This window comes from Myotis nattereri, assembly GCF_964212035.1.
Source record: "Myotis nattereri genome assembly, chromosome: 16".
In the NCBI taxonomy this organism is placed as follows: Eukaryota; Metazoa; Chordata; class Mammalia; order Chiroptera; family Vespertilionidae; genus Myotis; species Myotis nattereri.
This window is the reverse complement of record NC_138091.1, coordinates 16,333,401-16,358,661: the sequence shown is the minus strand read 5'-3', so window position 1 is coordinate 16,358,661 and position 25,261 is coordinate 16,333,401. Positions and strand designations below refer to the sequence as shown.

At 48.5% G+C, this 25,261-nt stretch overlaps 2 protein-coding genes across 3 annotated transcripts; both read right to left on the bottom strand.

Moving 5' to 3' along the window:
* Window positions 1–2,915, bottom strand: BORCS6 (BLOC-1 related complex subunit 6). The gene has a single exon (XM_081109645.1). The coding sequence runs from the start codon at window positions 1,698–1,700 to the stop codon at window positions 639–641; it is 1,062 nt and encodes a 353-aa protein (XP_080965771.1). The 5' UTR covers window positions 1,701–2,915; the 3' UTR covers window positions 1–638.
* Window positions 2,916–6,838: 3,923 nt separating this feature from the next.
* Window positions 6,839–11,253, bottom strand: AURKB (aurora kinase B; the record flags this gene model as incomplete). Of its 2 annotated transcripts, XM_081109643.1 has the most annotated exons (7): window positions 6,839–8,020; window positions 8,203–8,377; window positions 9,187–9,335; window positions 9,452–9,590; window positions 9,886–10,077; window positions 10,523–10,562; window positions 10,669–11,253. In XM_081109643.1, the coding sequence occupies 7 exons, from the start codon at window positions 10,694–10,696 to the stop codon at window positions 7,847–7,849; spliced, it is 897 nt and encodes a 298-aa protein (XP_080965769.1). In that variant the 3' UTR covers window positions 6,839–7,846. The 2 variants fall into 2 exon arrangements, with proteins under 2 accessions (XP_080965769.1, XP_080965770.1); XM_081109644.1 differs by lacking the exons at window positions 9,886–10,077; window positions 10,523–10,562; window positions 10,669–11,253 and having other exon boundaries at window positions 6,845–8,020; window positions 9,442–9,522.
* Between the last annotated feature and the right edge of the window lie 14,008 nt (window positions 11,254–25,261).

Below are 25,261 nucleotides of genomic sequence, written 5' to 3'. Positions count from 1 at the left end.
AGCAGCAGCAGCAGCACTTTAATTCCACAAAAACTCAGAAAGTTAAAACTGATTAGAACACTCCACAACAGGTGGGCTTCAAAACCAGCAACAATTCTACCGAATCCTGAGAGCAGTGAGACCACTCCCAACTCACCCCCTCTACCATGCAATGCATTCCTTCTAGCTCCACCCTGGTCTGGCTGAAACGGGATGGCAGGGGGCCAGTGGGCAAAAGCAGGAGGCTATCCATCTGCAGGTGTGCATCCTTGTCTGCACGGTGTGTGACCAAGGACCTCTCAAACTCCCATCGCTCCTGGCACCTGAGATGTGATACTGGAGTCAGAGTGGCCACAGTGGGGGCTGGGGCCTCTGTTCCCCTTTCTTGATCCCACCTAGCATGTCTCTCAAGCCCAGACCTGAAGCCCTGGGTTCCCAGGGACGGTGCTTTCGTTAGAGAAGAGCTGAGAAAAACAACGTAGCTACAGATGGCCAACTGAATAGAAGCTGAGCAGCATCACCTCCCACCAGGAAAGCCTTTAGAACTTCCCAGATACACCTGCATACGGCCCAGCGAGTGGACGCCGGCCTGCTAAATGCATCTTGAAGAGTCCTTAGGATCCTACTGGGCCCTGGCCTGGTCTCTCTCGCCCTCCTGGTCACTTGCACAGAGCCTCCAACACCTCCAGGGTGCGTCGGATATCCCGGACCTGGCGCGCCAGCCCCTGCACCGGCTGCAGAGCCCTCTCCAGCTCCTCGCAGCGCGCCAGCAGGGTGTACATCCCCTTGATGCTCATGTCCACGGCTTCGCCTAGGGAGTCCACGGCGTCGCGGTAGGTCTGGATGCAGCCCACGCTCAGGGCTGTCAGCTCCTGCACCGCGCCACCCAGCCCGCGAAGCAGACGGTCCACCCTGCCGCCCAGCTCCCGACTCAGCCGCTCCAGGTCCCGCAGCACGTCCGGGTCGATGGGGGGGATGGCCGGGGTGGACGAGGGCGCTGAACTGGGCGGCGCAGGGGCAGGGGGCGGGGGTTGAGAGGTGCTGCTCAGGCGGATCTTGAGTTGCAAGTTGTTGGCGACAAAATGGGTGAGGTCGCCCTGGCGGCTCACCGTGCCCTCCAGCTCCAGGGGGCTGGAGATGGTGGCGCGACGCCCGCCACCCGCGCCGGACTCCGCAGCCGCTGGGGACCCAGGGCCGCCGCCGCACGCCCCGCTCAGCCCGTCCAGGCTGCGGCTGTCCTGGAGTCGGCTGGAGAACGATCTGCCAGCCCGGCCGGCCGCCCCCTCGTCGTCTTCCTCCTCCGGCTCAACATCCATCCCGCCGCCTCCCGGGCCTCCTCGACGGCCGACCGTTTCGGACACAGGCTTGTCCTCGGGCGGCTCGGGGTCCTGGCGGACGGAAGACCCGTGCGGGTTGTGCTCGGGATCCGGCGCTCCCGGGTGGCTCCCGGGTCCACACAGCATCACTGTGCGGCCGACCTCGTTCTCCGGAGCCTCCGGTCCGGGCCAGTGGACGACGCCGTAGCTCGAAGTCTTAGGGGACGCCCTGGCGTGGCGGCTCGAGCCTCCAACGTTCTCGGCTTCTTCCTCTCGCGACACCCGGAAGCCTGAGGGCGGTTCAGAAGGCGCTCGGCCCGGCCCGCCGCCGAAGACCGCGGCTCGCTGTCTCCCCAAAGTGAGAAGGTCTGACTCGGGCCCAGGCCGCCCGTGGGACGCCTCCATACTGCAGCTGGGAACGGGAACCGAGGAATTGGTGCGCCCGGGCTCCCGAGGCGTCGGCGGCGCCTTTAAGAGGCGTAGGTAGAGGAGCGCCGAGGCCTGCGGGCCGGCCACGGCAAGGACGGAAACAACACTCTGATTGGTCACGGCGACCAGGAAGTCCCGGAAAAAGAGCTGCTATCGAAGACCCGGACACAAGTGCGAGCCAGCGGGGCGGAGAGGAGCTGACAGCTGCCGTCGTAGCCCCGCCCATTGAGAAAGTTGAGGGGGAGGACTTGAAAGATCAAGATCCTGAAATACCCGCGTCCGCCAAGGGCGGGGCTCCGACTCTTTATGCCCAAAGGGCCACGCCCACAGTCGTTGCTTAGCAACCGCACGTGTAAGCCTCCGACTTGGAGGACCTGAGAGAGATTGTTGGGATGGAAATACGTAGTGTGTCCTGCGCGGACCATCGGGATTGAACCGCCTCTAGTGCATCAGGATGAAAACAACTTCGGCAGAACATGGGTGGTTCGGACCGCCGTCCTCGGCTCACAGACCTAGCAGGTGAACCATTCAGAGCGACTAGTGGTGGGCAGCAAGGCCGATTTAAGGGGCTTTCCTGTGCTCTCGCCGCTCTGTCCCTTCTCCTGCTCCCTCCAGGTCTGAGTCTCTTCCCTTGGAGGATGGCTTGGGATTTTGCCGCTGGATACATGTTCAGTACGTGAGTGTCCCTACATGCAGGCCAGAGCCCTGGTACCATGCTGATCTCCTCTCTTCCCCTTTGACTGGTCCTGCTGGAGCCACACTGGCTTCCTCCTCACGGTTCAGACATGCTCCCACCTCAGGGATTTACACTTGCCCTTGCTTTTTTTTTATTAAGTTAAAACTCCCTAAGCTAAATAACCAGACATATCAAGAGACAATTTTTACCTTGTAATGGAGAAAAAGACTGGCAAGCTCTATTCCATGCTTAAGTGTTAAGGTTCTTATTTTTCAAATCTTATTTCTTAAAACTCAATGTAGCTAAAGTTTAATGGCAAGTCCTGTTATTTCTTGCCATATGTATTACATTCAAGGGTATTTACAATACTGAAGTGGCTGACACGTGTTTGTTGTCAAAGTGTAATTTGGGAGGGTTTTTTAAAACATTTTAAATGGTTGAAAAATAATCTAAAGAATATGAAAGTTCGTATGATTATAAGAAATTCAAATGTTAATGTCCCTAAAATTTTGTCATACAGCATGTTCACTGGTTTATGTACTGTCTGTGGTCGCTTTTGTGCCACATGGCAGTTCAGTAGTGTCAGCAGAGGCCGTGTGGCCTGCAAAGCCTTACTTACTTACTTCCCGGACTTTGACGGGTAAAGGTTGCCACTTCTTGCGTGCAGGCTGCTGGGAAGTGGCTCACCTCCTCCTGTTTGCCTGTCACAGTCACACACTGTCGGTCACTCCTGGGTGTCTGATGTGACGCATATTTCCACACCTATGCACACTGTTTATGAGGCTTTGGGATACTCTTTTCAATATTTATAGAATATTTTGACCTAAGAGGCCTGTATACTACACAGTGCCAGGAGCTAGAGAAGGGTGACTTTTGCTGCAATCAGGGACAAGTGTTTTGTTAAAGGCCCATGTTTTTCCTGCTACCCCATAAATGAACATATTTTTTTAAAATATTTTTATTGATTTCAGAGAGGAATGGAGGGGGAGAGAGAGATAGAAACATCAATGATGAGAGAGAACCATCGATAGGCTGCCTCCTGCACGCCTCCCACTGGGGATTGAGCCCACAACCCAGACATGTGCCCTTGACCAGAATCGAACCTGAGACCTTTCAGTCCGCAGGCCGACGCTTTATCCACTGAGCCAAACCAGTTAGGACCATATTTTTTTCTTACAAACTGCAATTCCTGTATATGGGAGTTTAATATGAGACCAGGTATTGGAACTAAAACAAAACAAAAAACAATTATTTTATTCCTTACACCAAAAGAATTTCCATTTTGATCACAATTTTATGTTTGGGGTGATAAAGATTTTTAAAAGAAAAACCAAAAGTCAAATACCATAAGGGAAAAAGATGGTAGACTTGACAGCATAAAACTGAAAACGCCAACAAAGATAACCACTCTAAACTTTCTGTTAGACACAGGAAAAAAAAAATATTGGCAGTATATGACAAATTAATACCCCTTGTCTTTACAAGTAAACTAGCAAAAGACACATATATTAGAAAAATGGCCAAGGACACCAGGGTTCATCCATTTATTTTTTTATCCTCACCTGAGGATATTTTTTTAATTGATTTTTTTTAGAGAGAAAAATCAATGTGAGAGAAAAACATCGAGATGCTCTGACCAGGGATCAAACATGCAATTTTGTGTGTGTGTGTGTGTGCGTGTGTGTACTGGACGATGCTCTAAAGCCAAGTTTGATTAATTTCATAACTCAACAAAATCATCATGGACTCAGGCTCAAAATAGGCTGCCAATGGCATTCTAGACAGACCCTGAGATGGGAACAGGTATGGCATGCCTAAGGAGCTTTGGTGACTTGGGGGGTGGAAAACCAACACCCCTGACGGGGGTGCAGGAAAGTGGGCACACTACCTTAGTGCTGGGGGGAGTGTGAGTTGCCCCACCACTTTGGAGAGCAACTGGGCACAATCTACTGGACATTCCCAGGCGTAAAAGACACGGCCAGAGTACAACACACTGACAATAGTCTACGTTTCCATCAACAGAACAGCTTTCTTAAAAACCTAGGAACCTGCATCTTAAGTGTTATAATATGGCAGTTTTACAAAACATCTATCTGAACTGTCAGAGAGAACCTTCTAAGGTAAGGCAGTGGTTCTCAACCTTCTGGCCCTTTAAATACAGTTCCTCATGTTGTGACCCAACCATAAAATGATTTTCGTTGCTACTTCATGACTGTAATGTTGCTACTGTTATGAATCATCATGTAAATATCTGATATGCAGGATGGTCTTAGGCGACCCCCGTGAAAGGGTCGTTCGACCGCCAAAGGGGTCGCGACCCACAGGTTGAGAACCGCTGTTCTAAGGCATCATAAGGGCCAAAAGGAAGTGACAAAACAGTACATACAGGCCAATACTATTTAAAGAAATCTCACATGCTAAAGGCAAAAATGCTGTTTTCTAGAAGTATATGGATAATATGGATATGAATGTAAATGGAAAGGAAGACTAGAAAGATGTTACCAAACTGGTATTAGTGGTGGAATTTCACCTTATTTATGTGAATGAACTCATTTAATTTGTGTAAGTTAAAAGTTTTTAGAGTTTTAGAGCTGAAAGAAACTGGTTTGGCTCAATGGATAGAGCGTTGGCCTGCGGACTGAAAGTCCCAGGTTCGATTCCGGTCAAGGGCATGTACCTGGGTTGCAGGCACATCCCTAGTGGGAGATGTGCAGGAGGCAGCTGATCTATGTTTCTAATGAACTCCCCTCCCCCCCCCCCCCCCCCCGTCCTCTCTGTGAAAAGTCAATAAAATATATTAAAAAAAAAAAAGTTTTTAGAGATAATACAGGGCTCAAACCCAACCCCTGGGGTAGTGAAGCCTGGAGCCTAAGAATTAGGAGTTGTAAGCACAGGGCATTTGCCTGGCAGGCTTGGTGGTGAGGGCAAAAGAGAAATGGGGCAGAGCACAGGTAGGGGTGAGCCCGTGTGTTTGGAATTTTTGAAACACCTTTGAAATACTTTTGGATCAGAGAAGAAGTCATCATGGTAATTAGGGAATGTTGAGACCTGAAAAACACAAAATACTGTACTCCATATCCAGCCTGTGTGATGCAGTAAAATGACACTTTGATGGATGTTGACAGCTTTAAAGTGCTCACACTGAAGGAGAAGTTGGAGATGGATTAGTGACCTATACATAGGAAAATGAGCAAATAAGACAACTTCAGGGACAGTCAACAGCTGTACAAGAAAGAAAAAAATACTAGAATGCCACATGAGTCAGCTTGGCTAGCATCTCATGATAATCCAAACACTGGACATGGATCCTCTAGATTTGCAAAGCCCATGAGCTTAGAGGATTTTTTCCTTTATTCACTGCTCGAGAGCCTGGGATGTCAAAGGCACTCAATAACTATTGTCCAATGAATAAATCTAACCAAAAGCATGATGTAACTACATCAAAAGGGTGCAAGGACAGAACCTGTGAGCATATACATAGTGGCAGAGGGGTAAAAGAGTTCAGTCCTTAAATTTTATAGCTGGTAAATAATAGGTAATAAATACCTAAAACTGAAGATTTATGAAATAGCAACAGAAGCATGTGATTTGGAAATAGATGATAAATACTAAGAGCAAAATAACTCAAAAAATAGCAAAAAGATTTGGAATTGGCTATCTCAGGGAAAAGAGAAATGAGCAGGTTGCTTAAAAAAAAAAAAAAAAAGCCTTAGAACATCATTCAGTTGTTCCTCTATGGGCATGTGTAGCAGATTGCATGGTGGCCCCCAAGAAGCTGTATCTATACCCTAATGAACCTATGAACGTGCAGTTTTTTTGAAAAGTGTCTTTGCAGATGTAATTAAGGACCTTGAGATCATTCTGGGTTATCTGGGTGGGCTGCAGATCAAATGAGTAGTGTTCTTATGACACAGAAGAGAGACAGAGAAACGAAGGCCATGTGAAGACAGAAGCTGAGATTGGAGTTATGGAACCACAGCCAAGAAATGCCTGGAGCCCCTAGCTGGTTTGGCTCAGTGGATAGAGCACTGGTCTGCGGGGCAGACCGAAGGGTCCCAGGTTTGATTCAGATCTCAAGTTAGCTACCTCCGTTGTAGACTCCTCCCCCACCAGGGCCCTCGGGGCACATGCAGGAAGCAACCAATCTCACATCGGTATTTTTCTCTATCTTTCCCTCTCTCTGGAAATCAAAAATCAATGGGAAAAACATTTCCTCGGGTGAGGATTTAAAAAAAAAAAATGCCTAGAGCCACCGGAAGCTGGAAGAGGCAAGGATTTTCCCCTCGAGCCCTCAAAGGGAAGGTGGGACTATGGGTGCCTTGATTTGGGGCCTCCAGAGCTGCCCAGGTAAATTCCTGTTGTTATAGATCACCAAGTTGGTGGCATTTTGTTACTCTAGCTCTGGGAATTCTGGGAATTGAATACAGCACGAAAAACTGAGGTAAAATAAAGATTAGAACATTTATTGATGTATTTCACCACATTGATTGAAAGAGCAAATAATTAATACAGAAAAAACATTTGATGAAAGTCAACACCTGATACAAAAAAACCAAACCCTTTGCAAAGTAGAAAGAGAATAGTCCTACCTTAACCTGATAAAGGTTTTTAAGCTATACTTAGTAAAAGCAAAAACCAATTCTTGCTCCACTTCTGTGAAATATGTGTGTGTGTGTATATATATATACATCATATATACATAATAAATGTGCTTGCTGTGAAAAGGCAGCATTACACCATTATTCCATTAAACGCGGAGTTTTAAAATTGGGCTACCCCACTCGCTAGTTGTGTGACTTTGGGCAGATCATGTGTCTCAGTTGCCTTAACTGTAAAATGAGGGTAAACCTACCGTAAACATCATCCTTAACAGTGAAACCGTAGTCAGGAATGAGACACCACCAGTGCTGCTTCTCTTTGCTCTCGTACTAGATCCTGACCAGAGCAGGAAAACACCACTGCTAGGGACAGCACTGTCCCATGGCTCCTAGGTTGGCCGGGGCTGAACCAGGAGAAAGACTAGAGGTCAGACAATTGAGAGTGAGAAGTAAGAGGTGGGCAGAGGTCAGGCTTAGCAGAGTACAGCCGAGGTCCCAGCACCCCGAGACCCTGGGAGTCAGAGCAGAGGAGAGGAAAGACAGTGGGGACAAGGTGGCTGGGAGCTGACCAGGTTGGTATCAGAGCTGAGGGCAGGGTGCTACCAGGGGCAGTAATCCAGTACCCATCCTTGGCATCCCTGGGCAACTATTCCCACAGGGGACAGCTTCATCCCAGCAAAGTCTCCACCTATAACACCTGCACTCATCATTACAAAAAGCTACAGCCTTTATTAAATAAAAAGGAGGCAGGAGACAGATAAGGGAACAAGCCAGAGACCCCCTCCTTCCAACTACACATACTATATACAGACATACAAACAGACGCAGCTCAGTAAATGACGGACGATTCAGTGGACGGACTGAAGGGCCGAGGGTGGCAATACCCTCCGAGAGTGGGCTCGGACCCAAGGGTGGGCTGAGACCTGGGCCAGAGGCAGACGGTCTGAGGGGTTATGTTTGAGCAGCTTGGAGATGAGGTCCTGGGCTCCCACGGGCACAGAAGGGGGGAACTTCAGGTCCACCTGCAGAGGCAGAGAAAGGAGAAGAAAGGACCCGTTGGTTTCATCCTGGCTGCTTTTCCCGACTGCTCATTCTATTTGGAGGGCTAGGCCCCACAACTACTAGTATGTTCTTCACACTCCCAGCCCCTGACCCCTGCAGCCAGCACAAAGCCCCAGCCAGACCCCTGGGTCAGCCCTCGCACCTTGACGATGCGCCGATAAGTTTCATTGTGTGAAGCACTCTCAAAGGGGGGGTTTCCCACCAGCAGCTCGTAGCAGAGCACTCCGATGCACCACAGATCCACCTTCTCATTGTGCGTGCGCCCCTCAATCATCTCTGGAGGCAGGTAGTCCAGGGTGCCACACATGGTCTTCCTCCTGGGGGAGGGGGGGCAGTGGGCAGGGATCCCAGAGACAAATGGCCTCTCCTTTCCTAGTTGCCTGACAACAGTGAGCCAAGACCCCAGGACGCACAGGGATGCAACAGACCCTGGTCTGACGGCTTGTGGGGTGGCAGTGGGTGAAGCCACAAACCAAAGCCCCAGAGGTGGGTTTATACCCTGCCCAGCATTTCCAAACTGAGGGACGTGTCTTAAAATAATCAGGTGAGAGGGCAACGCTCACCTTAGAATTAAAGGAAAAATTAGAGACAACTTTAATGCCCATCAAGCATGTCCTACTGAAATAAATCACATTATAGCTCTACTCTGCAACAGTGGGAAGCCATTAAAAATGACATGGGAGCCCTGACCGGTTTGGCTCAGTGGATAGAGTGTCGGCCTGCGGACTGAGGGGTCCCAGGTTTGATTCCGGTCAAAGGCATGTATCTTGGTTGTGGGCACATCTCCAGTAGGGGCTGTGCAGGAGGCAGCTGATGGATGTTTCTCTCTCATCAATGTTTCTAATTCTCTATCCCTCTCCCTTCCTCTCTGTAAAAAAATCAATAAAATATATATATATATATATATATATATATAAAAAAAATGATATGGGAGTATTCTCAATATGGCAAGAGGGCCCCAATATATTGAATAAGAAATCTGGGCAACAAAACCGAGCCTCCTGTTTCTGTAAAGATATTGCTATGTCTGTCTATATATTTACACGAGGACAAACCCCAGTGTTTCTAGGTAACAAGATCCGAACCTCCCGGCCTCACCCAGGGCTGGCCTCCTGGCACAACATACCTCAGGGAGGGGGCGTGTACAGACCAACCAAAGTCCGCGATCTTCAGCTCCCCCTGGAGCCCCAGGAGCAGGTTCTCCGGCTTTATGTCTCTGTGGATCACCTTCTTCTGGTGGCAGTACATCAGCGCGTCCGCCAGCTCCTCCATGATCTGGGAAGGCCAGTGACAGGCGGTCAGACCAGGACGGGCCTCCGGCGGCCAGCAGCACCCCCCCCCCCCAGCCTCAGGCCCACTGTGGGCGTCCCAGGTGCCCACCCCTTCCCAACCGTGGCTGTTCGCTGCTGGTCAAAAGTGCGGCTCTTCTGCAGCTCCTTGTAGAGCTCCCCGCGGGGGGCATACTCCAGAATCAGGTAGATCCTTCGCCGGTCATAGAAATAGTTATAGAGACGCAAGATGTTGGGATGCCTGGGAGGAGAGACATAGAGGCCTCAGGACACATCCGGGCATAAGGAGATGGGGACGATGACAGGTCCCGTACAGGTCAAAGTTGGACCAGGCTGGGGACACCAGGGCTGGAAGTGGCCAGGGAGAACTAGAGACAGGTCTCTGGGTTCAAGGCTCTGGCTGCAATCGAGAGCTCAGTGGGGCTACGTGGCCACAGCCGCAGAGAAAGCGGTCCGGATGAGGTGGGGCTGAGAGGAGCTGGGGGGGCGGGGGGTGGGGGACAGAGGGGCTCTGGCGCCGAGGGCAGTGACCATACTGTAGATGGGCCTGGATTTCGATCTCCCTGCGAAGCTGGTGCTCCACACCCTCCTTCTCTATCTGAGACTTGAAGAGGACCTTGAGCGCCACGATGAAACGGCTTTTCTTCTCCCGGGCCAAGTACACATTTCCAAACTTGCCTTTGCCCAGAGGACGCCCGATCTCAAAGTCATCGATCGTGAAGGACCGCCTGATCAGAGAGTGGGGGGAAGGCACCTGAGAAAGGGTGTGTGGGCCACCTGAGGCAGGGGTCCTCAAACTTTTTAAACGGGAGGCCAGTTCACTGTCTCTCAGACCATTGGAGGGCCCGACTATAGTTTAAAAAAAAAAAAAAACTAAGAACAAATTACTATGCACACTGCACATACCTTATTTTGAAGTAAAAAAACAAAACGGGAACGAATACAATATTTGTATTTGCATGTGGCCCGCGGGCCGTAGTTTGAGGACCCCTGACCTGAGGTGTCTGCCTTCTCTCTGCTCCTCAGCCCTGCTTCTCTCCCAAGGGAGCTGTAGATAGATCAGGCTTTCCGGCCGCATCCCTGTTCCTCCTGCCCTCAGCTTCCACCTCCCTCATTTCCCACCTGTTCCCTGCCCCACCCTCACCCTTGCCACCCCACGGCTTGGGCACTTACATTAAGTTGGGTGTCCCATTGCTGTTCTGGCCAGGGGCAGCTAAGAAAAGAACCGGTACGTTGAGGCTGTCCTTTAACATTTTCATCCCTGCACCCTCCCAGACTCGAGTCCCCTCAGGCAATCCTCTTCCCCGAGTCCCAGTTACCTGTGGGCTGGGCATTGGAGCGGCTCATGAGGACGAGCGAAGACGGGGTGGTAGGGTCCTTCTGGAGGACTCTCTGGGGCAGGGTGTTCAGGCCACACTGAGCCTGGGAAGGAGCACAGGGGGCTCTGAGGGTGCCTTTGTCCCAGTGACCGGTTTGGAATGTGCTGCAAGCAGCACTTCAGTATTTGCTACGGAGCCACCCCACCCACCCAACCCAGTTCAAAGAGGAACAGTGAGACCGAACTATTGCTGTTCAGCCCCAATAATCTGCTCAGAACCCCATATTAATGGGTTATTCATACACAAGCCAAGTCAGCCTAAGATACGGAGCAAAGGACTTACCCCAATACCTAACATTTCACCTCTTGGGCCTGGCCCGCACCACATTCTCAAGCATGAAGCTGTCCAACCTCTATTCATAACCTCATAACTTGACCGATTCGCCCAGCTCTCCACCCCCCGGGGCAGTAGGAGGCTGGGGTAATGAACATCCATAATTCAAGGAGTTTTAGCACAGAGACCTTCTCAGTCCCCTAAAAATCTCAGTTCAACCCTGGCCAGTGTGGCTCAGCTGGTTGGAGCGTCATCCTGTACACCAAAAGGTGACAGGTCCAATTCCTGGTCAGGGCACATACCCAAGTTGTGGGTTTGATCCCTGGTCCAGGGCATGTGTGGGAGGCAACCAAGAGACATTTCTCACATAGATGTTTCTCTCTTTCTCTCAAAATCAATAATGAGATGCACAAAAAATGTCACAACAGCTTAATTCATAACAGTCAAAACCTGGGAGCGACCCAAATGTCTACCAACGTGTAAATAAACGATGGCATATTCACATTAACAGACCACTCCTCTGCAATGGAAAAGAATGAACTTCTGAAATATGCAATAAAAATATATACTATGCCATTTATTAAAAACATTTTTTTAAAAAAATCTCAGTCTATTAAGGCTTAGATAAGGTCCCGGAGGCCTTGAATATTCAGCAAATGCCAGTTTTTACCCCTTTGCAACAAAAGACTTTAGAGACACTACGGGAATACTCCGATGACCTTGGACCACTTCCCACTTTCAAATTCTGGGAAATATACAAAACTGTCTTTTGGGAGTGACCATTGTAGAAGTGACAGTGGTTTCTCAGTCAGCCTCCACTCTCACAGACTCACTCAGTACTCCATGAGGGAGGGAGCTGGTGGACAGGGGGCAGATGGACCCTCCAGGATACCCAAGCCTGGAGCACATGGAGCAAAGCTTGTGTGACGCCTGCCTTCCTTCCTCCTTTAGCCAAGAGAGGAAGAAAGTCTGAGGGGCCCTAAAAGCCTGTTCCCAGGGAACACATGAGTATAGAATTTACAAATATGAATATAGAATTTACAAATAAGCCAGTTGGACAAAACAAGAGTCGAGAAATAGACTCACATAGATGTGGGAACTGAATATAATAATAAAGGTGGCATTTCAAATCAGAGGGTAGAGTGACTCTTCAATGAAAGGTGTTGGAACCACCGGAAAAATAAATCTATTTAGATCCTTCTCTCACACCCGTCTTTAAAATAAATTCCCAAACAATTAAGCCTGTTACTTTCAGGACAAGGGTTGGTAATCGTGGCCTAAAGGGCCGACCCTGGCGGCTCAGCCGCAGTTACCGTTTGTAGATAGCAGGCAGGTTAAGCCCAGGGGTCCTCGGATTCAAGCTGGCAGCCCTCGGCGGGATGTGGCTGCAGAGAAGCAGACCAAGTGCCGCCAGCAAACCCCGGGAGCACGATAGCAAAGGAAGTGCTCGGAGATCGCCTTCGGCAGGGTCTCAGCTCTCCGAGCAGGAACTCGCCATGCGCTGGGGAAGGGGACGTAGCCAAGCCCTTACCGTCTGCCGGCCGTAGGGCCACGGGAAGGCGTTCTCCTTCTGAGCCATCCTTAGAGGGAAAGGGGGGGAGCTGGGCAGAGGGAAACAGCCGTGAGAAGCAGAACACAGGAGGGAGCGAGAAAGGCAGGGGGCGGATTGAGTCTATCTGGCCGGAAGCGATTGCCTGGGGCTGGTGAAAGGGAGCGGAGCAGGTCGGCACGCTGACCGCTCCGGGCGCTCCCGGGCGCACCCGGCCGCTGGTCCCGACAGCCCTGCCCGGCTCCACGCCCCACCCCTTTCCAGGACCCTCTCTCTACCCCGGGGCGCACAGTAGCCGGTCGGATGCGCGCCCAGCGGACCCCAGATCCCCCTGATCACCAGCCCGCTCCCGGCGCAGAAGGAGGTCTGCTCACCCGAGGCCCGTGGCACAGCCAACCTCCCGGCCGCCGGCGAACGACTGAATCGCCCCTTCCGCGCTCCCGCCGAGGCCCTTTCAAATCTCCTGCTTTGGCCCTATTGGCCGAGTGCGCCGCCCATGCTCAATTCTCATTGGCTGGTTGTCCAGGGACGTTGCCCACGAGGGACCAATGGAAGCAGCGGAATGAGAGCGGCAGCGCGCTCGGGTTCTGCGTTAGACAGGTTTCCCTTATGCCCCAACCAAATATTCTCATGTCCTTCTTTCTTCTTCTTAATCTAAACCTTTAATATTGCTGGGACGTAGCCTTGTGTGTGTATGAACTGGGGTCTAACTTCGTTTTCTGCCAGATGGAGAGCCAGTTATCAGCGCCATTTGCTAAATAAACTACACTGTTCCCAGGGGAATTTAAATGCTACCCTTGGAATGAATGAATGAATGAATGAATGAATGAATACATACATAATTAAAATAATTAAGTAAGTAAGTAAGTAAATGCTACCCTTGACATATGAAGTCATCATAGATACTTGGGTCTACTCTGGACTCTTTATTGTTATACTGCTTGTTTGCTTGTGTGTTTATTCTTGTGTCATTACTATTTTGTTCCTTAGAGTCTTCGCTCACATTCCTAATAAGAATTTCTCACCAGCAGACCTTTCTCTGCGTCTCCTGATGAAGACCACATTGTTTGGACCCACTCTTACTTCTCACCTTCTTGTCACACTCCCTTTTTCTCTGCTCTTTACGACCTCAAATTTCATTGTTGGGTTAAATAAATTCATTTTGGGTCCATCTATGAAATAACTAGTGGATATTTGTAAGTGGTGTTGCCTGTCCAGCACCCTTTCTCTTTCTTCAAATAATAACACCCTAATTTTTCCTGTCTCCCATTCTGTTGTCTGTTTCTGTTGCTGCCAACTCCAAATTCCTAGATTGATGACCTATTGGAGTGTACATTGTGGTTATGTAACCAGCCTCCATTCTCTGAGTGATTCCCGCTTCCTGAAAGTACTTAGAGTTTTGGGAAAAAGATGTGACCCTATCCCAGGTTCAGGAGTGAACTCTGTTCAATTTATACTAATCAACACCTTTTCATCCGAGATCATCCAGGATCATGGTCACTAATTCAGGCATAAGCATGTGACCTATGGGGGCCATTTACTGGGAGTTTTAGAATTTTCCAGAATGCTGGGCAGAAACTCCTTTTCTCCTGCTAGATGTGGACAAGAAACCACGCAGCCTGCATTGAAGCTGACGTTGCAGGAGGCAGAAGAGAGACCTGGGCAGAACTAAGACCTTGATGATATTGTTGAGTCTCTGGATGCCTATTTCAGCACTTTCCTTAAGTGAGTCCAGGTCTCCTTCCCTAATGCACTGAATTAAAATTTCTGTTATTTGCTTTCAAAAGCATACTAACAGACACACATCTACAGGGTGAATGATGCAAAACTGCTGCTAGTTCATCATTTTGGCCTATAAAAATACCAGTTTCATATGATCCAACCAAATGTAAACCAAATAAATCCTTATGGGTTTCTTGATCAGTTCACAATGTTTTTGGTTGCAAGTGACAGAAAACTCAATGAACAATGACATAAACGATAGGGATCTATGTTCTCTTTCATAACAAGGAATCAAAAAGTAGATAGTTGGCTCAGGAACCAAACAATGTTAGAGATCTGGATTGTCCTCTCTGGGATTCTCTTAACATTTCCTTTATGGTTGCCAGGTGGCACAGTTACTGGGAAAGCAGCAAGGGGGCGTGGTGGTAAAAATAGGTGTGTGACAGTTATTTACAGTTGCATTCTGGGGAGCCCATGATTAATTTAAAAAGTCAAAGATCTGTGCATGATGAGGTATCTATAGAGATTTGAGGGTCATGACCACCCTGCTGCAAATCCAGACTTTATGCTGGCCCATCAAACATCCCTGACATAATGTGCAAGCAGTAATTTAAAGACTCCAGGGGACAGAGCTACTGTATTGGATTTATCAAGCGTATTCTACCCAGGCACAATGCCTCACAATAGGTTCTTAGTGTTGGGAAAGCAACAGGGAGGGGTAGGGAATGCGGCCAAGTACATCCTGAACGGTGAAGGGAAAACGCGGCACTAGTTGATTGTTACTATATGGAAGTGTAGCCTAAGTATGGACAGAACTTTCAGTTTCTAACGAGAAGCTAGAAAACTAGATTTACATGTGAACTTTACTGAATTGTAAATGTTGGCAAATAAGACACCAAACAAGTCTGTGGGCTGGATTTGGTCAATCACTAATAATGCCCAGAGCTCTCCTGGACCATAAACCACACTTGACAACCATGCTTCTCTCCCAGGGCCCCTGACCTACCCGTCGTCACTCATCAGATGAGCTATGAGGGGACAGCATGCAGCAGGATGTAGCAGAAAGACTATGGGCTTGGGTGCCTCTGGCCTTGCCACTTACAATCTGCATTGCTTGGCAAAATGCTCAATTCTTTTGCGTGTCAGCTCTAACATGGGCATAGTTATAGTGCCTTGCAGGGTTGCTGTCAGCATTTCATGAAGTAAGGTCGCTAAAGCACTCAGCACAAGGCCTACCACAGTAAGCCCTCAATGTTTATCATTATTATGATTTATTATTATTAATAAATCAGCTGGCCTCAGTGGATGAGAAAAGGATCTTCTTCGTGAGCTAATGTCAACTAATAAATGTAGAAGCAAAGACAGACTTAGAAACTTACTGTTTTGTATCTCCTTATAAAATAACTAGTGGCCCGGTGTATGAATTCATGCACATTGAAAGGAAATCAATTAGAAGAAATATTTTAATATCGCTATTGCTCTTTCTCTATAATAAAAGTGTCAACCAAATTCACAATCCACAATGACAGATGGAAACACATGCATGCGATTGGCGCCAGTGAGAGCTTTATATGTATTGCTCATGCACGAGTAACTTAGCTATATATATATATATATATATATATATATATATATATATATATTCTACTTGCTTAATTAGACCTGCTTTCTTTTTTTTTTTTTTAAATATATTTTATTGATTTTTTACAGAGAGGAAGGGAGAGAGAGTTAGAAACATCGATGAGAGAGAAACATGGATCAGCTGCCTCCTGCACATCTCCCACTGGGGATATGCCCGCAACCCAGGTACATGCCCTTGACCGGAATCGAACCTGGGACCTTTCAGTCCGCAGGCCGACGCTCTATCCACTGAGCCAAACCGGTTTCGGCTAGACCTGCTTTCTGATTTAGCTAAACTTTTTCCAGCCCAGTGAAGCACCTCAACTTCTCTTTCAGGTAATTGTCAGCAACACAGCAGTAGATATCAACACAAAGCACATTATTATTGTAGATCATGTAGGGAGAACAAAGGGTAAAATATTTAACTGCAGCAGTGTTTGACTATATTCTGCGCAGTGACAAAACCTGAAGTCATTTTCAAGGTCCACCATTTTTTACTTCTTTCCAGTCGGGTAAGTTTCTAAGCTTTCTAAATCTCCATTTTCCGGCTAATGAAAAGAAAATAGGATTCCACTGAGTCTCCTACCTACCTACTCCAGGACTTCTGTGAGGATCAAATGAGATGAGGCATGGGAAAACGCTTCACAGACATTTGGTTAAAGTGTAAAATGTTTCCACCTGGCTGTAAAGCAAGTTGTGTTTCTGGGCTAAAGAAACTCCAAGGAGGCTAGTCACTAGGGAGAGGAAACCGGGTGTTGCTATGTGAGGTCATTACCTGGTGCTCACAGCCACCATTACCCAGCTGGGCTGGGCTGTGAGCTGCATTTTGCACCATGGGTTCTTGGCAGAGTTGGTTGCGATTTGGTGTGGTGTCTCTCCGGGGTGGTGGCGTGGCTGGTGTCCCACTTGGGAGTAGCTGAGTGTTGCTTTGTGGGTGCCAGGTCTGTGGTGCCCTTTCTCTGTAAATGGCCAGTGCAAGTCATGGCGGCTCCTGTGTTGAGTGTCTGCCCCCTAGTGGTCAGTGCACGTCATAGTGACCAGTCAGTCAGTTGGACACTTAGCATATTAGCCTTTTATATATAGAGATAGATTAATTCAGGCAAGGTGCTCTAGTCTAGGTGGGCAGCAAGTAGGTGCAGGACTGCCTGCCAACTGCATGCCTCACACACCTTCCTCTTTAGATTGCCAGAAATCCTGGGCTGTCGCCTGGCTAAGTCATCAACAGTTCTCAAGTCTAGCACACAACTTCTTCAGAAATGGCTAGGTGATTGTCTGTCTCCATCTGGGCACACGGGGCACAAAGACCACTCTGGCAGAAAGCGGGGCATGAGCCAGGGAGCTGAGCAGAGAGGAGAGTGAGGCACAGATTCTAGCCTGGTCAGGTGGGTGTCTGCTGGTGCAGGTGACCCACATTCCTCTCCAGCAGTCCAAGCCTTTCACACTAACAAAGGCACTGTTAGTTCAGGAGAGAGAGGGCAAGGAGGACATTTCCCACTGGGAAAGACAAGGTCAATGGAGTGGCTGGACTGGATCTTTTTGTTTTTGTTTTTCCAGTTTACTGCCAGCAGCAAAAATGCGCATGGCTCTGGGCTTTTAGTGACTACTGAGAAGTCTTGTAGCATTTGTGTTTAGTAGCATTTTGTTCTACTTCAAGTTCGCATGGAGAGCACATCAGCAGTGATTAAAACATAAAAAGAAATTTTGTACCGAAATCGTGAAAACAAGAAGGCTATAATAGAACAATAACTAATTTTAAAAGAAAACAAAAGAAAGATTGTTTTTGCTTGAAAAAGCAACATAGCCTTTGGGACAGCAGTACATTGAGCAGTACAGCTATGGAGAATCTTTAACCCTGGAGCTGAGGTTTCAGGAATTTATGTCATGGACCTAATTCAGAAGAGACAAAGAAATAAGAACGTACAAAGATGTTCATGGCCACATTTTAAATAGTAATAAGAATGAAAGTGCAGACAATTGAACAACCAACATGTCTACCTTTAGAAGATTGTTTAATACGAAGATTGTTTAATACAGTAGTCCCCCCTTGTCCACCAGGGACAGACTGTCCCCCCAGTGGATGCCTGTAACCCCAGGTAGTACTGAATCCTATACAGTAGGGAATAATGACAAGAAAAAGATTTGTAAATGTCCAATACAGACACAACCATGCAACCATTGTAGGCCTAACTCTATAGTACACGTCAGCAAAATTGTAGCTTCCTTTCCCTCCAAATATTTTCAATCTGCGGTTGGTTTAATCTGTGACGTGAAACTCTTGGGTATCGGGCCAACTGTGTATGCTACGCACCAGTTAGTCATTTAATAGCTGTCTTGGTTATCAGATGACTGTCGTGGTATCACAGAGTTTGTGCCCCAGTAACCCCTATTGTACTTAATAATGGCCCCCCAAAGCATAAAAGTAGTGATGTCATCAACTCAGATATGCCAAAGAGAAGCTGTAAAGTGCTTCCTTTAAGCGAAAACGATATGTATATATGTATGTATAGAAAAAAACAGTCTATACAGTCAGCCCTCCATATCCACAGGCTTCACATCCATGGATTCAACCAACAGCAAAGTGAAAATATTTTTTAAAAAAGTTACACTGTTGCTGACATGCACTATGTAGTTAGACCCAAGATGGTTGTATGGCTGTATCTGTACTGAACATGTACAGACTTTCTTTTTCTTGTCACTATTCCCTAAGCAATACAGTATAACAACTATTTACAAAACATTTCCGTTATATTTGGTATTATAAGTAATCTAGAGATGGTCTAAAGCAGTGGTTGGCAAACCGCGGCTCGCGAGCCACATGCGGCTCTTTGGCCCCTTGAGTGTGGCTCTTCCACAAAATATCACCTGCGGGCGCGCACATACAGTGCAATTGAAACTTCGTGGCCCATGCACAGAGGTCGTTTTCGGCTTGGGCAGTCTATTTTGAAGATGTGGCGTTAGAAGAAGTGCGGGTACGTTGGCTGAGGTAGACCCCTCAGATTGAGGATGTTTTTAGCAAAGGCCAGTTTAGGAGTACCTTAATTAAATTAATAACAATACCTACCTGTATAGTTTAAGTTTAAAAAATTTGGCGCTCAAAAGAAATTTCAATCGTTGTACTGTTGATATTTGGCTCTGTTGACTAATGAGTTTGCTGACCATTGGTCTAAAGTATATGGGAGAATGTACATAGGTTATATGCAAATACTACATCATTTTATATACCCTTGAGCATCTGAGGATTTTGGTTTCCCAGGGGATCCTGGAACCAATCCCCCTCAGACACCAAGGGAGAACAAAGTATGATTCACATCCCCAAGGGATAAAGTGGGTGGCACCAGATTTCATTAAGCTACTCAGAGCTGTGAGCTATTTAAAAAATGAATTTTTTCCTGTAATTTTCTATTTAATATTTTCAGACCACAGTTGACTGTGGGTATCTATAACCTTCCTCAGAAAGCAGAACTGCGGAGAAGGGGAAGGACTGTGGTTTACAGAGGTCATAGAATATTAGGTGGTCATTAAAATTATAAGGTCTATGGAATCATATTTCTATTACAATGATAATTAAAAATCCTGGACTGTAAGATTATGGACATTAGTGGAAGTTAAATCGCCGAATTTTAAATCTGGTTTAGCACAATGTGTATAAATTACTATTACTTTAAAATTATTCATTATTGTTATGTTCTTTCCAATAGAGAACATTTATTTCTAATATAAAATATATATTGCTCCAACTATATTTTGTGAACAAGAATTGGGGCCTATTCATGAACAATTTCTGTGTTAGAATTCCTAAAATATCTATGAGATTAAAGGTATTACTATTGTAATTGCTTGAAACAGTTAAGATGAAAATGAAAGTTCCAAAATTTGTATTTAGGAGAAAATTCCGACACTTTAGTAAAGAAAGTTACGGAAACAAGGAGATTTATATTTTACTTATTTAATAAAACCAGTTTTACAATGAGGTTTATATTTTTCTTATCTAATAAAACCACACCCCCCCCCCCCTTTCCGGAAAACGGTCACTGAAAACTTACTAGATACTGTAAACGTCTGACTTGTGTGACCTCGACTCGATTTGATTCGACTCGACTTGATTCGGACACTGCAGACTTCCGATCTGCGGGCAGATGCATGACCACTGCGCCCGGAGGCCCAGAGAGTAAGGGGTTTTGACGGGCTTTGAGACCAGAAACAGTGTAAGCAACAAGGGGCGGAGTTTACACTGAAAGCCACGCCCCTAAGATTCTGCCGGTTTGATTCCCCGAGTGGGCTGGATGAGCGCGCATTTAGGAGTTAAACCTCCCCCGGACAAATTGTGCTTAAGCACATTTGGTTTAAGGCCCAACTCTTTAACTGTGAGATACACTGAGCTCACGCAATATAGAAGCGATTTTATATGTCTTTGAGATTTATTTCTGGGGATAATAAAGTCATTATGGTGTCCCTGCGGTTCTGGCACCCTAGACGGATTTTAGACTTAATTCCGGCCTGCCAGTTACTGAAAGCTCCGTTATCTAGACTCCCTTTACCTAGGTCTATCGTCTGTAGACTGAGTATATATAACCAGTCTCTCCTGGGGTAAGGGGAGCGCACTAGCCGTGCAGGGAGCCGAGCCTCTCACACATACGTGCTCCGAAAACAACAGACATTACTTCTACTTTGGCTTCGTTCCTGTCGACCCTTGGCTGCACCCCAGTTCAGGTCCGCAATTACTGCACACAGGCCACAACCGTACCGCGGTATCTAAGTCTTAGGTAACACGGAGGAGCTGGGAGAATCGTTGGCGTTGGTGGTATAGTGGTGAGCATAGCTGCCTTCCAAGCAGTTGACCCGGGTTCGATTCCCGGCCAACGCAGTGCTCTTTTAAAAATTTTTTCCCCCCTACGTTCCTTGAATCTGGCCCCAGTGCCACACACAGACAGTTGCTTAAGGTCACCACTCTCCGTGACCCCTTTTCATCGAGAGGACGAGCTGTTTCTAGGGTGGTAGGTGCAAAGGCATACGCTGCAAAGTTGCCTCACCCGCTCCCAATTGATCACAGGAGAGAGAATGCTGGTGCTGGAGGCAAGATGATGCAGTCTTCCCCTCCGCTCTTCCGCTCTGGTCACCTCCGCACACGCTCTCACACAGGCCATATGCGCCGCTCTCTCCAGCACCTTCGTCGCGGTCCAGTGAAAGGTGCGAGCGTCTGGGGGCTGCAGCCATGCACGTCTTCTCCATGGAGTAGCACCAAGAGCAACTTGCTCCCAACAACCTCCAACCGCTGAGGCCACCGTACCGAGGACCGCCCCAGGTCCTTCTGTATTTTTCCCCCTCTTTCTTTTTATCTCCACCCCAGGGCCCAGGATGGGTATTTCTTAAATAAATAGGATTTAAAACAGAATGATGGAAGAAATAAGAAAAGGTACTTCCTTCTCCCCGTCGGGGAATCGAACCCCGGTCTCCCGCGTGACAGGCGGGGATACTCACCACTATACTAACGAGGAAGAAGACAGAAGCCGGCCTTTCCGAAGCCTTGATCTGTTTGTTTCACCGAACGCAGCATGGCCAGGTGAGGTTCCTGGGGATTCTGTCCTTTCTATTTGAGAAATACTGACGTGAAACCTATGCACATTCCAAACCACAACTGAGCGCGAATCCCCCAAAAAGCAGAAATGTACAGAAGGGACCGACACAGAGGCCTCCAAGGCTGCAGAGACCTGAGATCTAAGTACCTGGGTTCTCGCAAAAACATCCCTGAATAGGTCGCACCCCTTTTTACTGTCATCCACAGACAAAGGTTGGCCGGCATCAATCAAGCCAAAAGCTGGCTCTCGCGGCCCTGGGGAGGTACCAAGCAGGAAGGAGGAAGCCCATCCTAAGTGTTGCCCAGTCAAGTCCGGAAGTGCCTGCGCTCTTCCTAGCACCTCCTAGCTCGTCAGGAGTTCATATCGCGAGCTGCTTCTTGCCACCGGGGTGTCCGCTTACAAAAGTGGTCTCTGCACATCCGCTCCGCTCCAAAGCCACCTCAGCGTCATTCAAATATCAAACTCTTCGGAATGCTCTAGTCTCCGCAAAACTCAAGGTAGGGCTCGTCCGGGATTTGAACCCGGGACCTCTCGCACCCGAAGCGAGAATCATACCCCTAGACCAACGAGCCCACGCCAAGTATTAGCCGCAGACGTCTGTAGAAGTTGTATCAGGCTTGCTTCAATTCTAGGGCCACAAGGCTCGGTGGAACCGCCCTGGGGTGCGCTCAGGACCCTTCACCGGGACACTGAATACTCGGATACAAGGGCCTGGGTAACCCTCTCCGCTCCGGGTCCGCGAGCTCCGACTCTCCCCAGGAAATAACATGGGGGAAGTGGAAGAGAGTGGTTTCGGTCTCACTCCCGCGCAGCCCTCCAGGACTGCCCCGAGCACCCCACTTCCCGTTCCCACCAGTCCCTCTCTCGCCGCAATTCCATAACTTGGAGTCTCGAGTTTTCCCGCTTCCGCCCGCCGCCCTCGGATCCAGAGCCCCCGCGCAGAACTTTGAAGGCAAAGGTGGAGCTGCCTGCTCGGGGACCATTAATGAGCCCCGAAATCCCTAGGTGAACACCAGTCCCTTATTCTGTCCCTGCATCGGTGTCTCCGGGCCGGACCAGCCCCACGCTAAAGCCTTTGTCTAGTAACCCACTGTCTTCCCAGACCGCGTGGTGGTGGAATAATTCCTGGGGCCAAGAAGACCTACGGAAGAGGCATCACTGAGATGGCGGGGTGAGGTAGGGAAAATCGGCTTTCCAACCCGCATGAGTGGGGCGGGGCGTCAGGCCTTGAGGACGGTCCCTGACTTCTAACACCCATACCAGCCTGGCCCCAGGGTTTATCCGCCTGTGAGATCAGTTCACTCCTACCCTCCCGTGCAGCCTCCACTCTCCAGTTCTCTCCTAGGGTGACCCAGAAGGAGACCCTCTTACCTGCTGCCCCAGACCCCCAGAAGGTAAGGGCCTGCTTGGTATGGCCCAAAGCCAGAAGACCCGGACGGACTGTTCAGTACACTGGCTATGCTCTCACCTGGGGACTGCCAAGAGTTCTGGTAGCGCCTGACGATTCAGCTGCAGGCCATGCGTTCTGCCTTCCCTCAGCTCAGTACCAACTCTGGGGGAGTATTCCCAGCAGGATTCGGATCTGTTGGCCACTGGACACCCTGGTAGCATCTCTGAGCTGAACCATCCCGTTCCATACCCCAGCCGTGTGGCCAGGCCCTTCCTAATGGCCAGCCCACAGGTACTCTGGTGGGGCCCGACTTCAATGAAGGGTTCAATTCCGCCCCCACACGCCCCACCCCGTGCTTTGGGCCAAGCGATGGCGTCCAGACCTTTCTGCCTATCTTCCAAGGAGGTTTAGGCCCTGCCAACCACCTACTGCTTGCCTCCTTCTCCACAGCGTTTACTTCTACCCGCACCAGCCTCGCTTTAGTGCTCCACACACGGGCCCTGCCCTTCCGCAGGCTCTGGAGACTCTTCTCTACCCACCGTGTCCACAGGGTCCCAGCTCTTCAGCGCCCTCTTGCCAGAAACCAGATAGTGCTAAGCCAGACCTCTGCTAACTCCTAACACAGAATGCCGGCTTGTGGAGAATGGACGTCACTGTATGTGAAGGGCTTGGTGCGGGAGCTGCACACAGAAGATGCACCCTCCCGCGGTGTTTGGAGGAGCAGGCCTGGCTAGCGCTCCTCCTCCCCCCAGTGCCGGCGGGGTGTAGCATCAGCTGAGCAAAGGAAGGTGTAGGAATTCACGGGACTGACAGCTCGACTCAAAAGGAAATCTGGATGCTGCGAGTGCGAAAATGTATAACCTTTGAGTCTTCGAAAATAAAAGCAATTAATGAATCCATTAGGAGACATGGGTTCAGCGAAAAAACGGGACTGTTTTCAGACTTAGAGCCAAAGGCACCGCTGGGATTCGAACCCAGGATCTCCTGTTTACTAGACAGGCGCTTTAACCAACTAAGCCACGGCGCCGAAGTCACTAGGAGTGCCTCTGATACTACACTATAGGAAAATACTGTTTGGAGCCTGGCCACATCAATTTCAGACCTAACATTAATTTTGATTTATCAGCTAAGTTTGGCATCAAACATCCATCCATGGAATCTCCATAATGTTGCAAGATTTACGCCAAAAATGGGCCGTTGGGGAGCTTCCCAGAATCGAGGATTCATGTAATGGGAGGATTTTTGAAACTCAGACCGAAAGTTTGACTTTGGGAAACAGCAATGTGTATTTGGGAGGAGAGATGAGGCAGGGGAAGAAAAAAGAGCACGTAGTCGGCAGGATTCGAACCTGCGCGGGGAGACCCCAATGGATTTCTAGTCCATCGCCTTAACCACTCGGCCACGACTACACATGCATAACTGCCTTATGTCGGAAACCTTTGTTAGTTCCTATGCCCAGCAAACATCACTATTTTATGGTTCCAGGACTAGGAGACCGGCGAGAGCGAACACCAGAGCAGGTGTCAAATAAGGATCCACCCCTTCGCTCTCGGCTCCGCCTTTCTGGAATCCTTGTCCCCGATCGTCCCCTTTCTCCCACCCGCCTCCAACAACGCGCTCCCAGGGAAGAGACGAGGCGGAAGTCTCCGGGGAACGCTCCCTGCACCCTAGCTGAGGGAGCACCCTTCCAAAGGTTGAAGTGCGCTTACAATTCGAGTTTTGAAGAGCAGTGGGACCTGTGTTGTTTGCGGTCAGAAAGCAACTGGTTCTGGGAAAGAACTTCCTTGCAACAAAATGAGAAGGGGGAAGAAAAAAACAAAAACAAAACCAGTAAGCTGGCCCGTACGGGGATCGAACCCGCGACCTTGGCGTTATTAGCACCACGCTCTAACCAACTGAGCTAACCGGCCAGTAGTGTAAGTTTGGGACCTTGAATCTACATATCTATAACTGTAAATAATGTAGCCAACATTATTAAACAAGGAACTTTTGTGCAGAACTAGCTTTGCTTTCTAAAAGCTTCCCAAATGCTAAAAATATATATATATATATATATATATATATATATATATATATATATATATATATATATATATATATAAAAGCTTCCCAAATGCTGATTGGAAGTGATCTTTAAAAAACCATAAAGAAATGCCCTCTGAATGACTTTAAGAGGTGTGGTCAGGTTCTTCTTCATTGAGTAAGCAGCTCTCAGGGAAGAAATGGGAGAATGTGGGCCAAATGTATAAGCATCCCCAACTAATTTGATCCTGCAACCTCTAAGTCTGGGTTCTGACTTAGGAATTCCTACTGGTTTCAAGGTGTGGTTCAAGAATTTGCCTTAGGCCTGACCTATGGGAAACCTACAGCATTGACCACTTCACTGAGGTTCCAGAGGATAGG

Bases quoted from the DNA above. Each gene is read 5' to 3' on its own strand.
- BORCS6 (XM_081109645.1), bottom strand. From the start codon at position 1,700: ATGGAGGCGTCCCACGGGCGGCCTGGGCCCGAGTCAGACCTTCTCACT.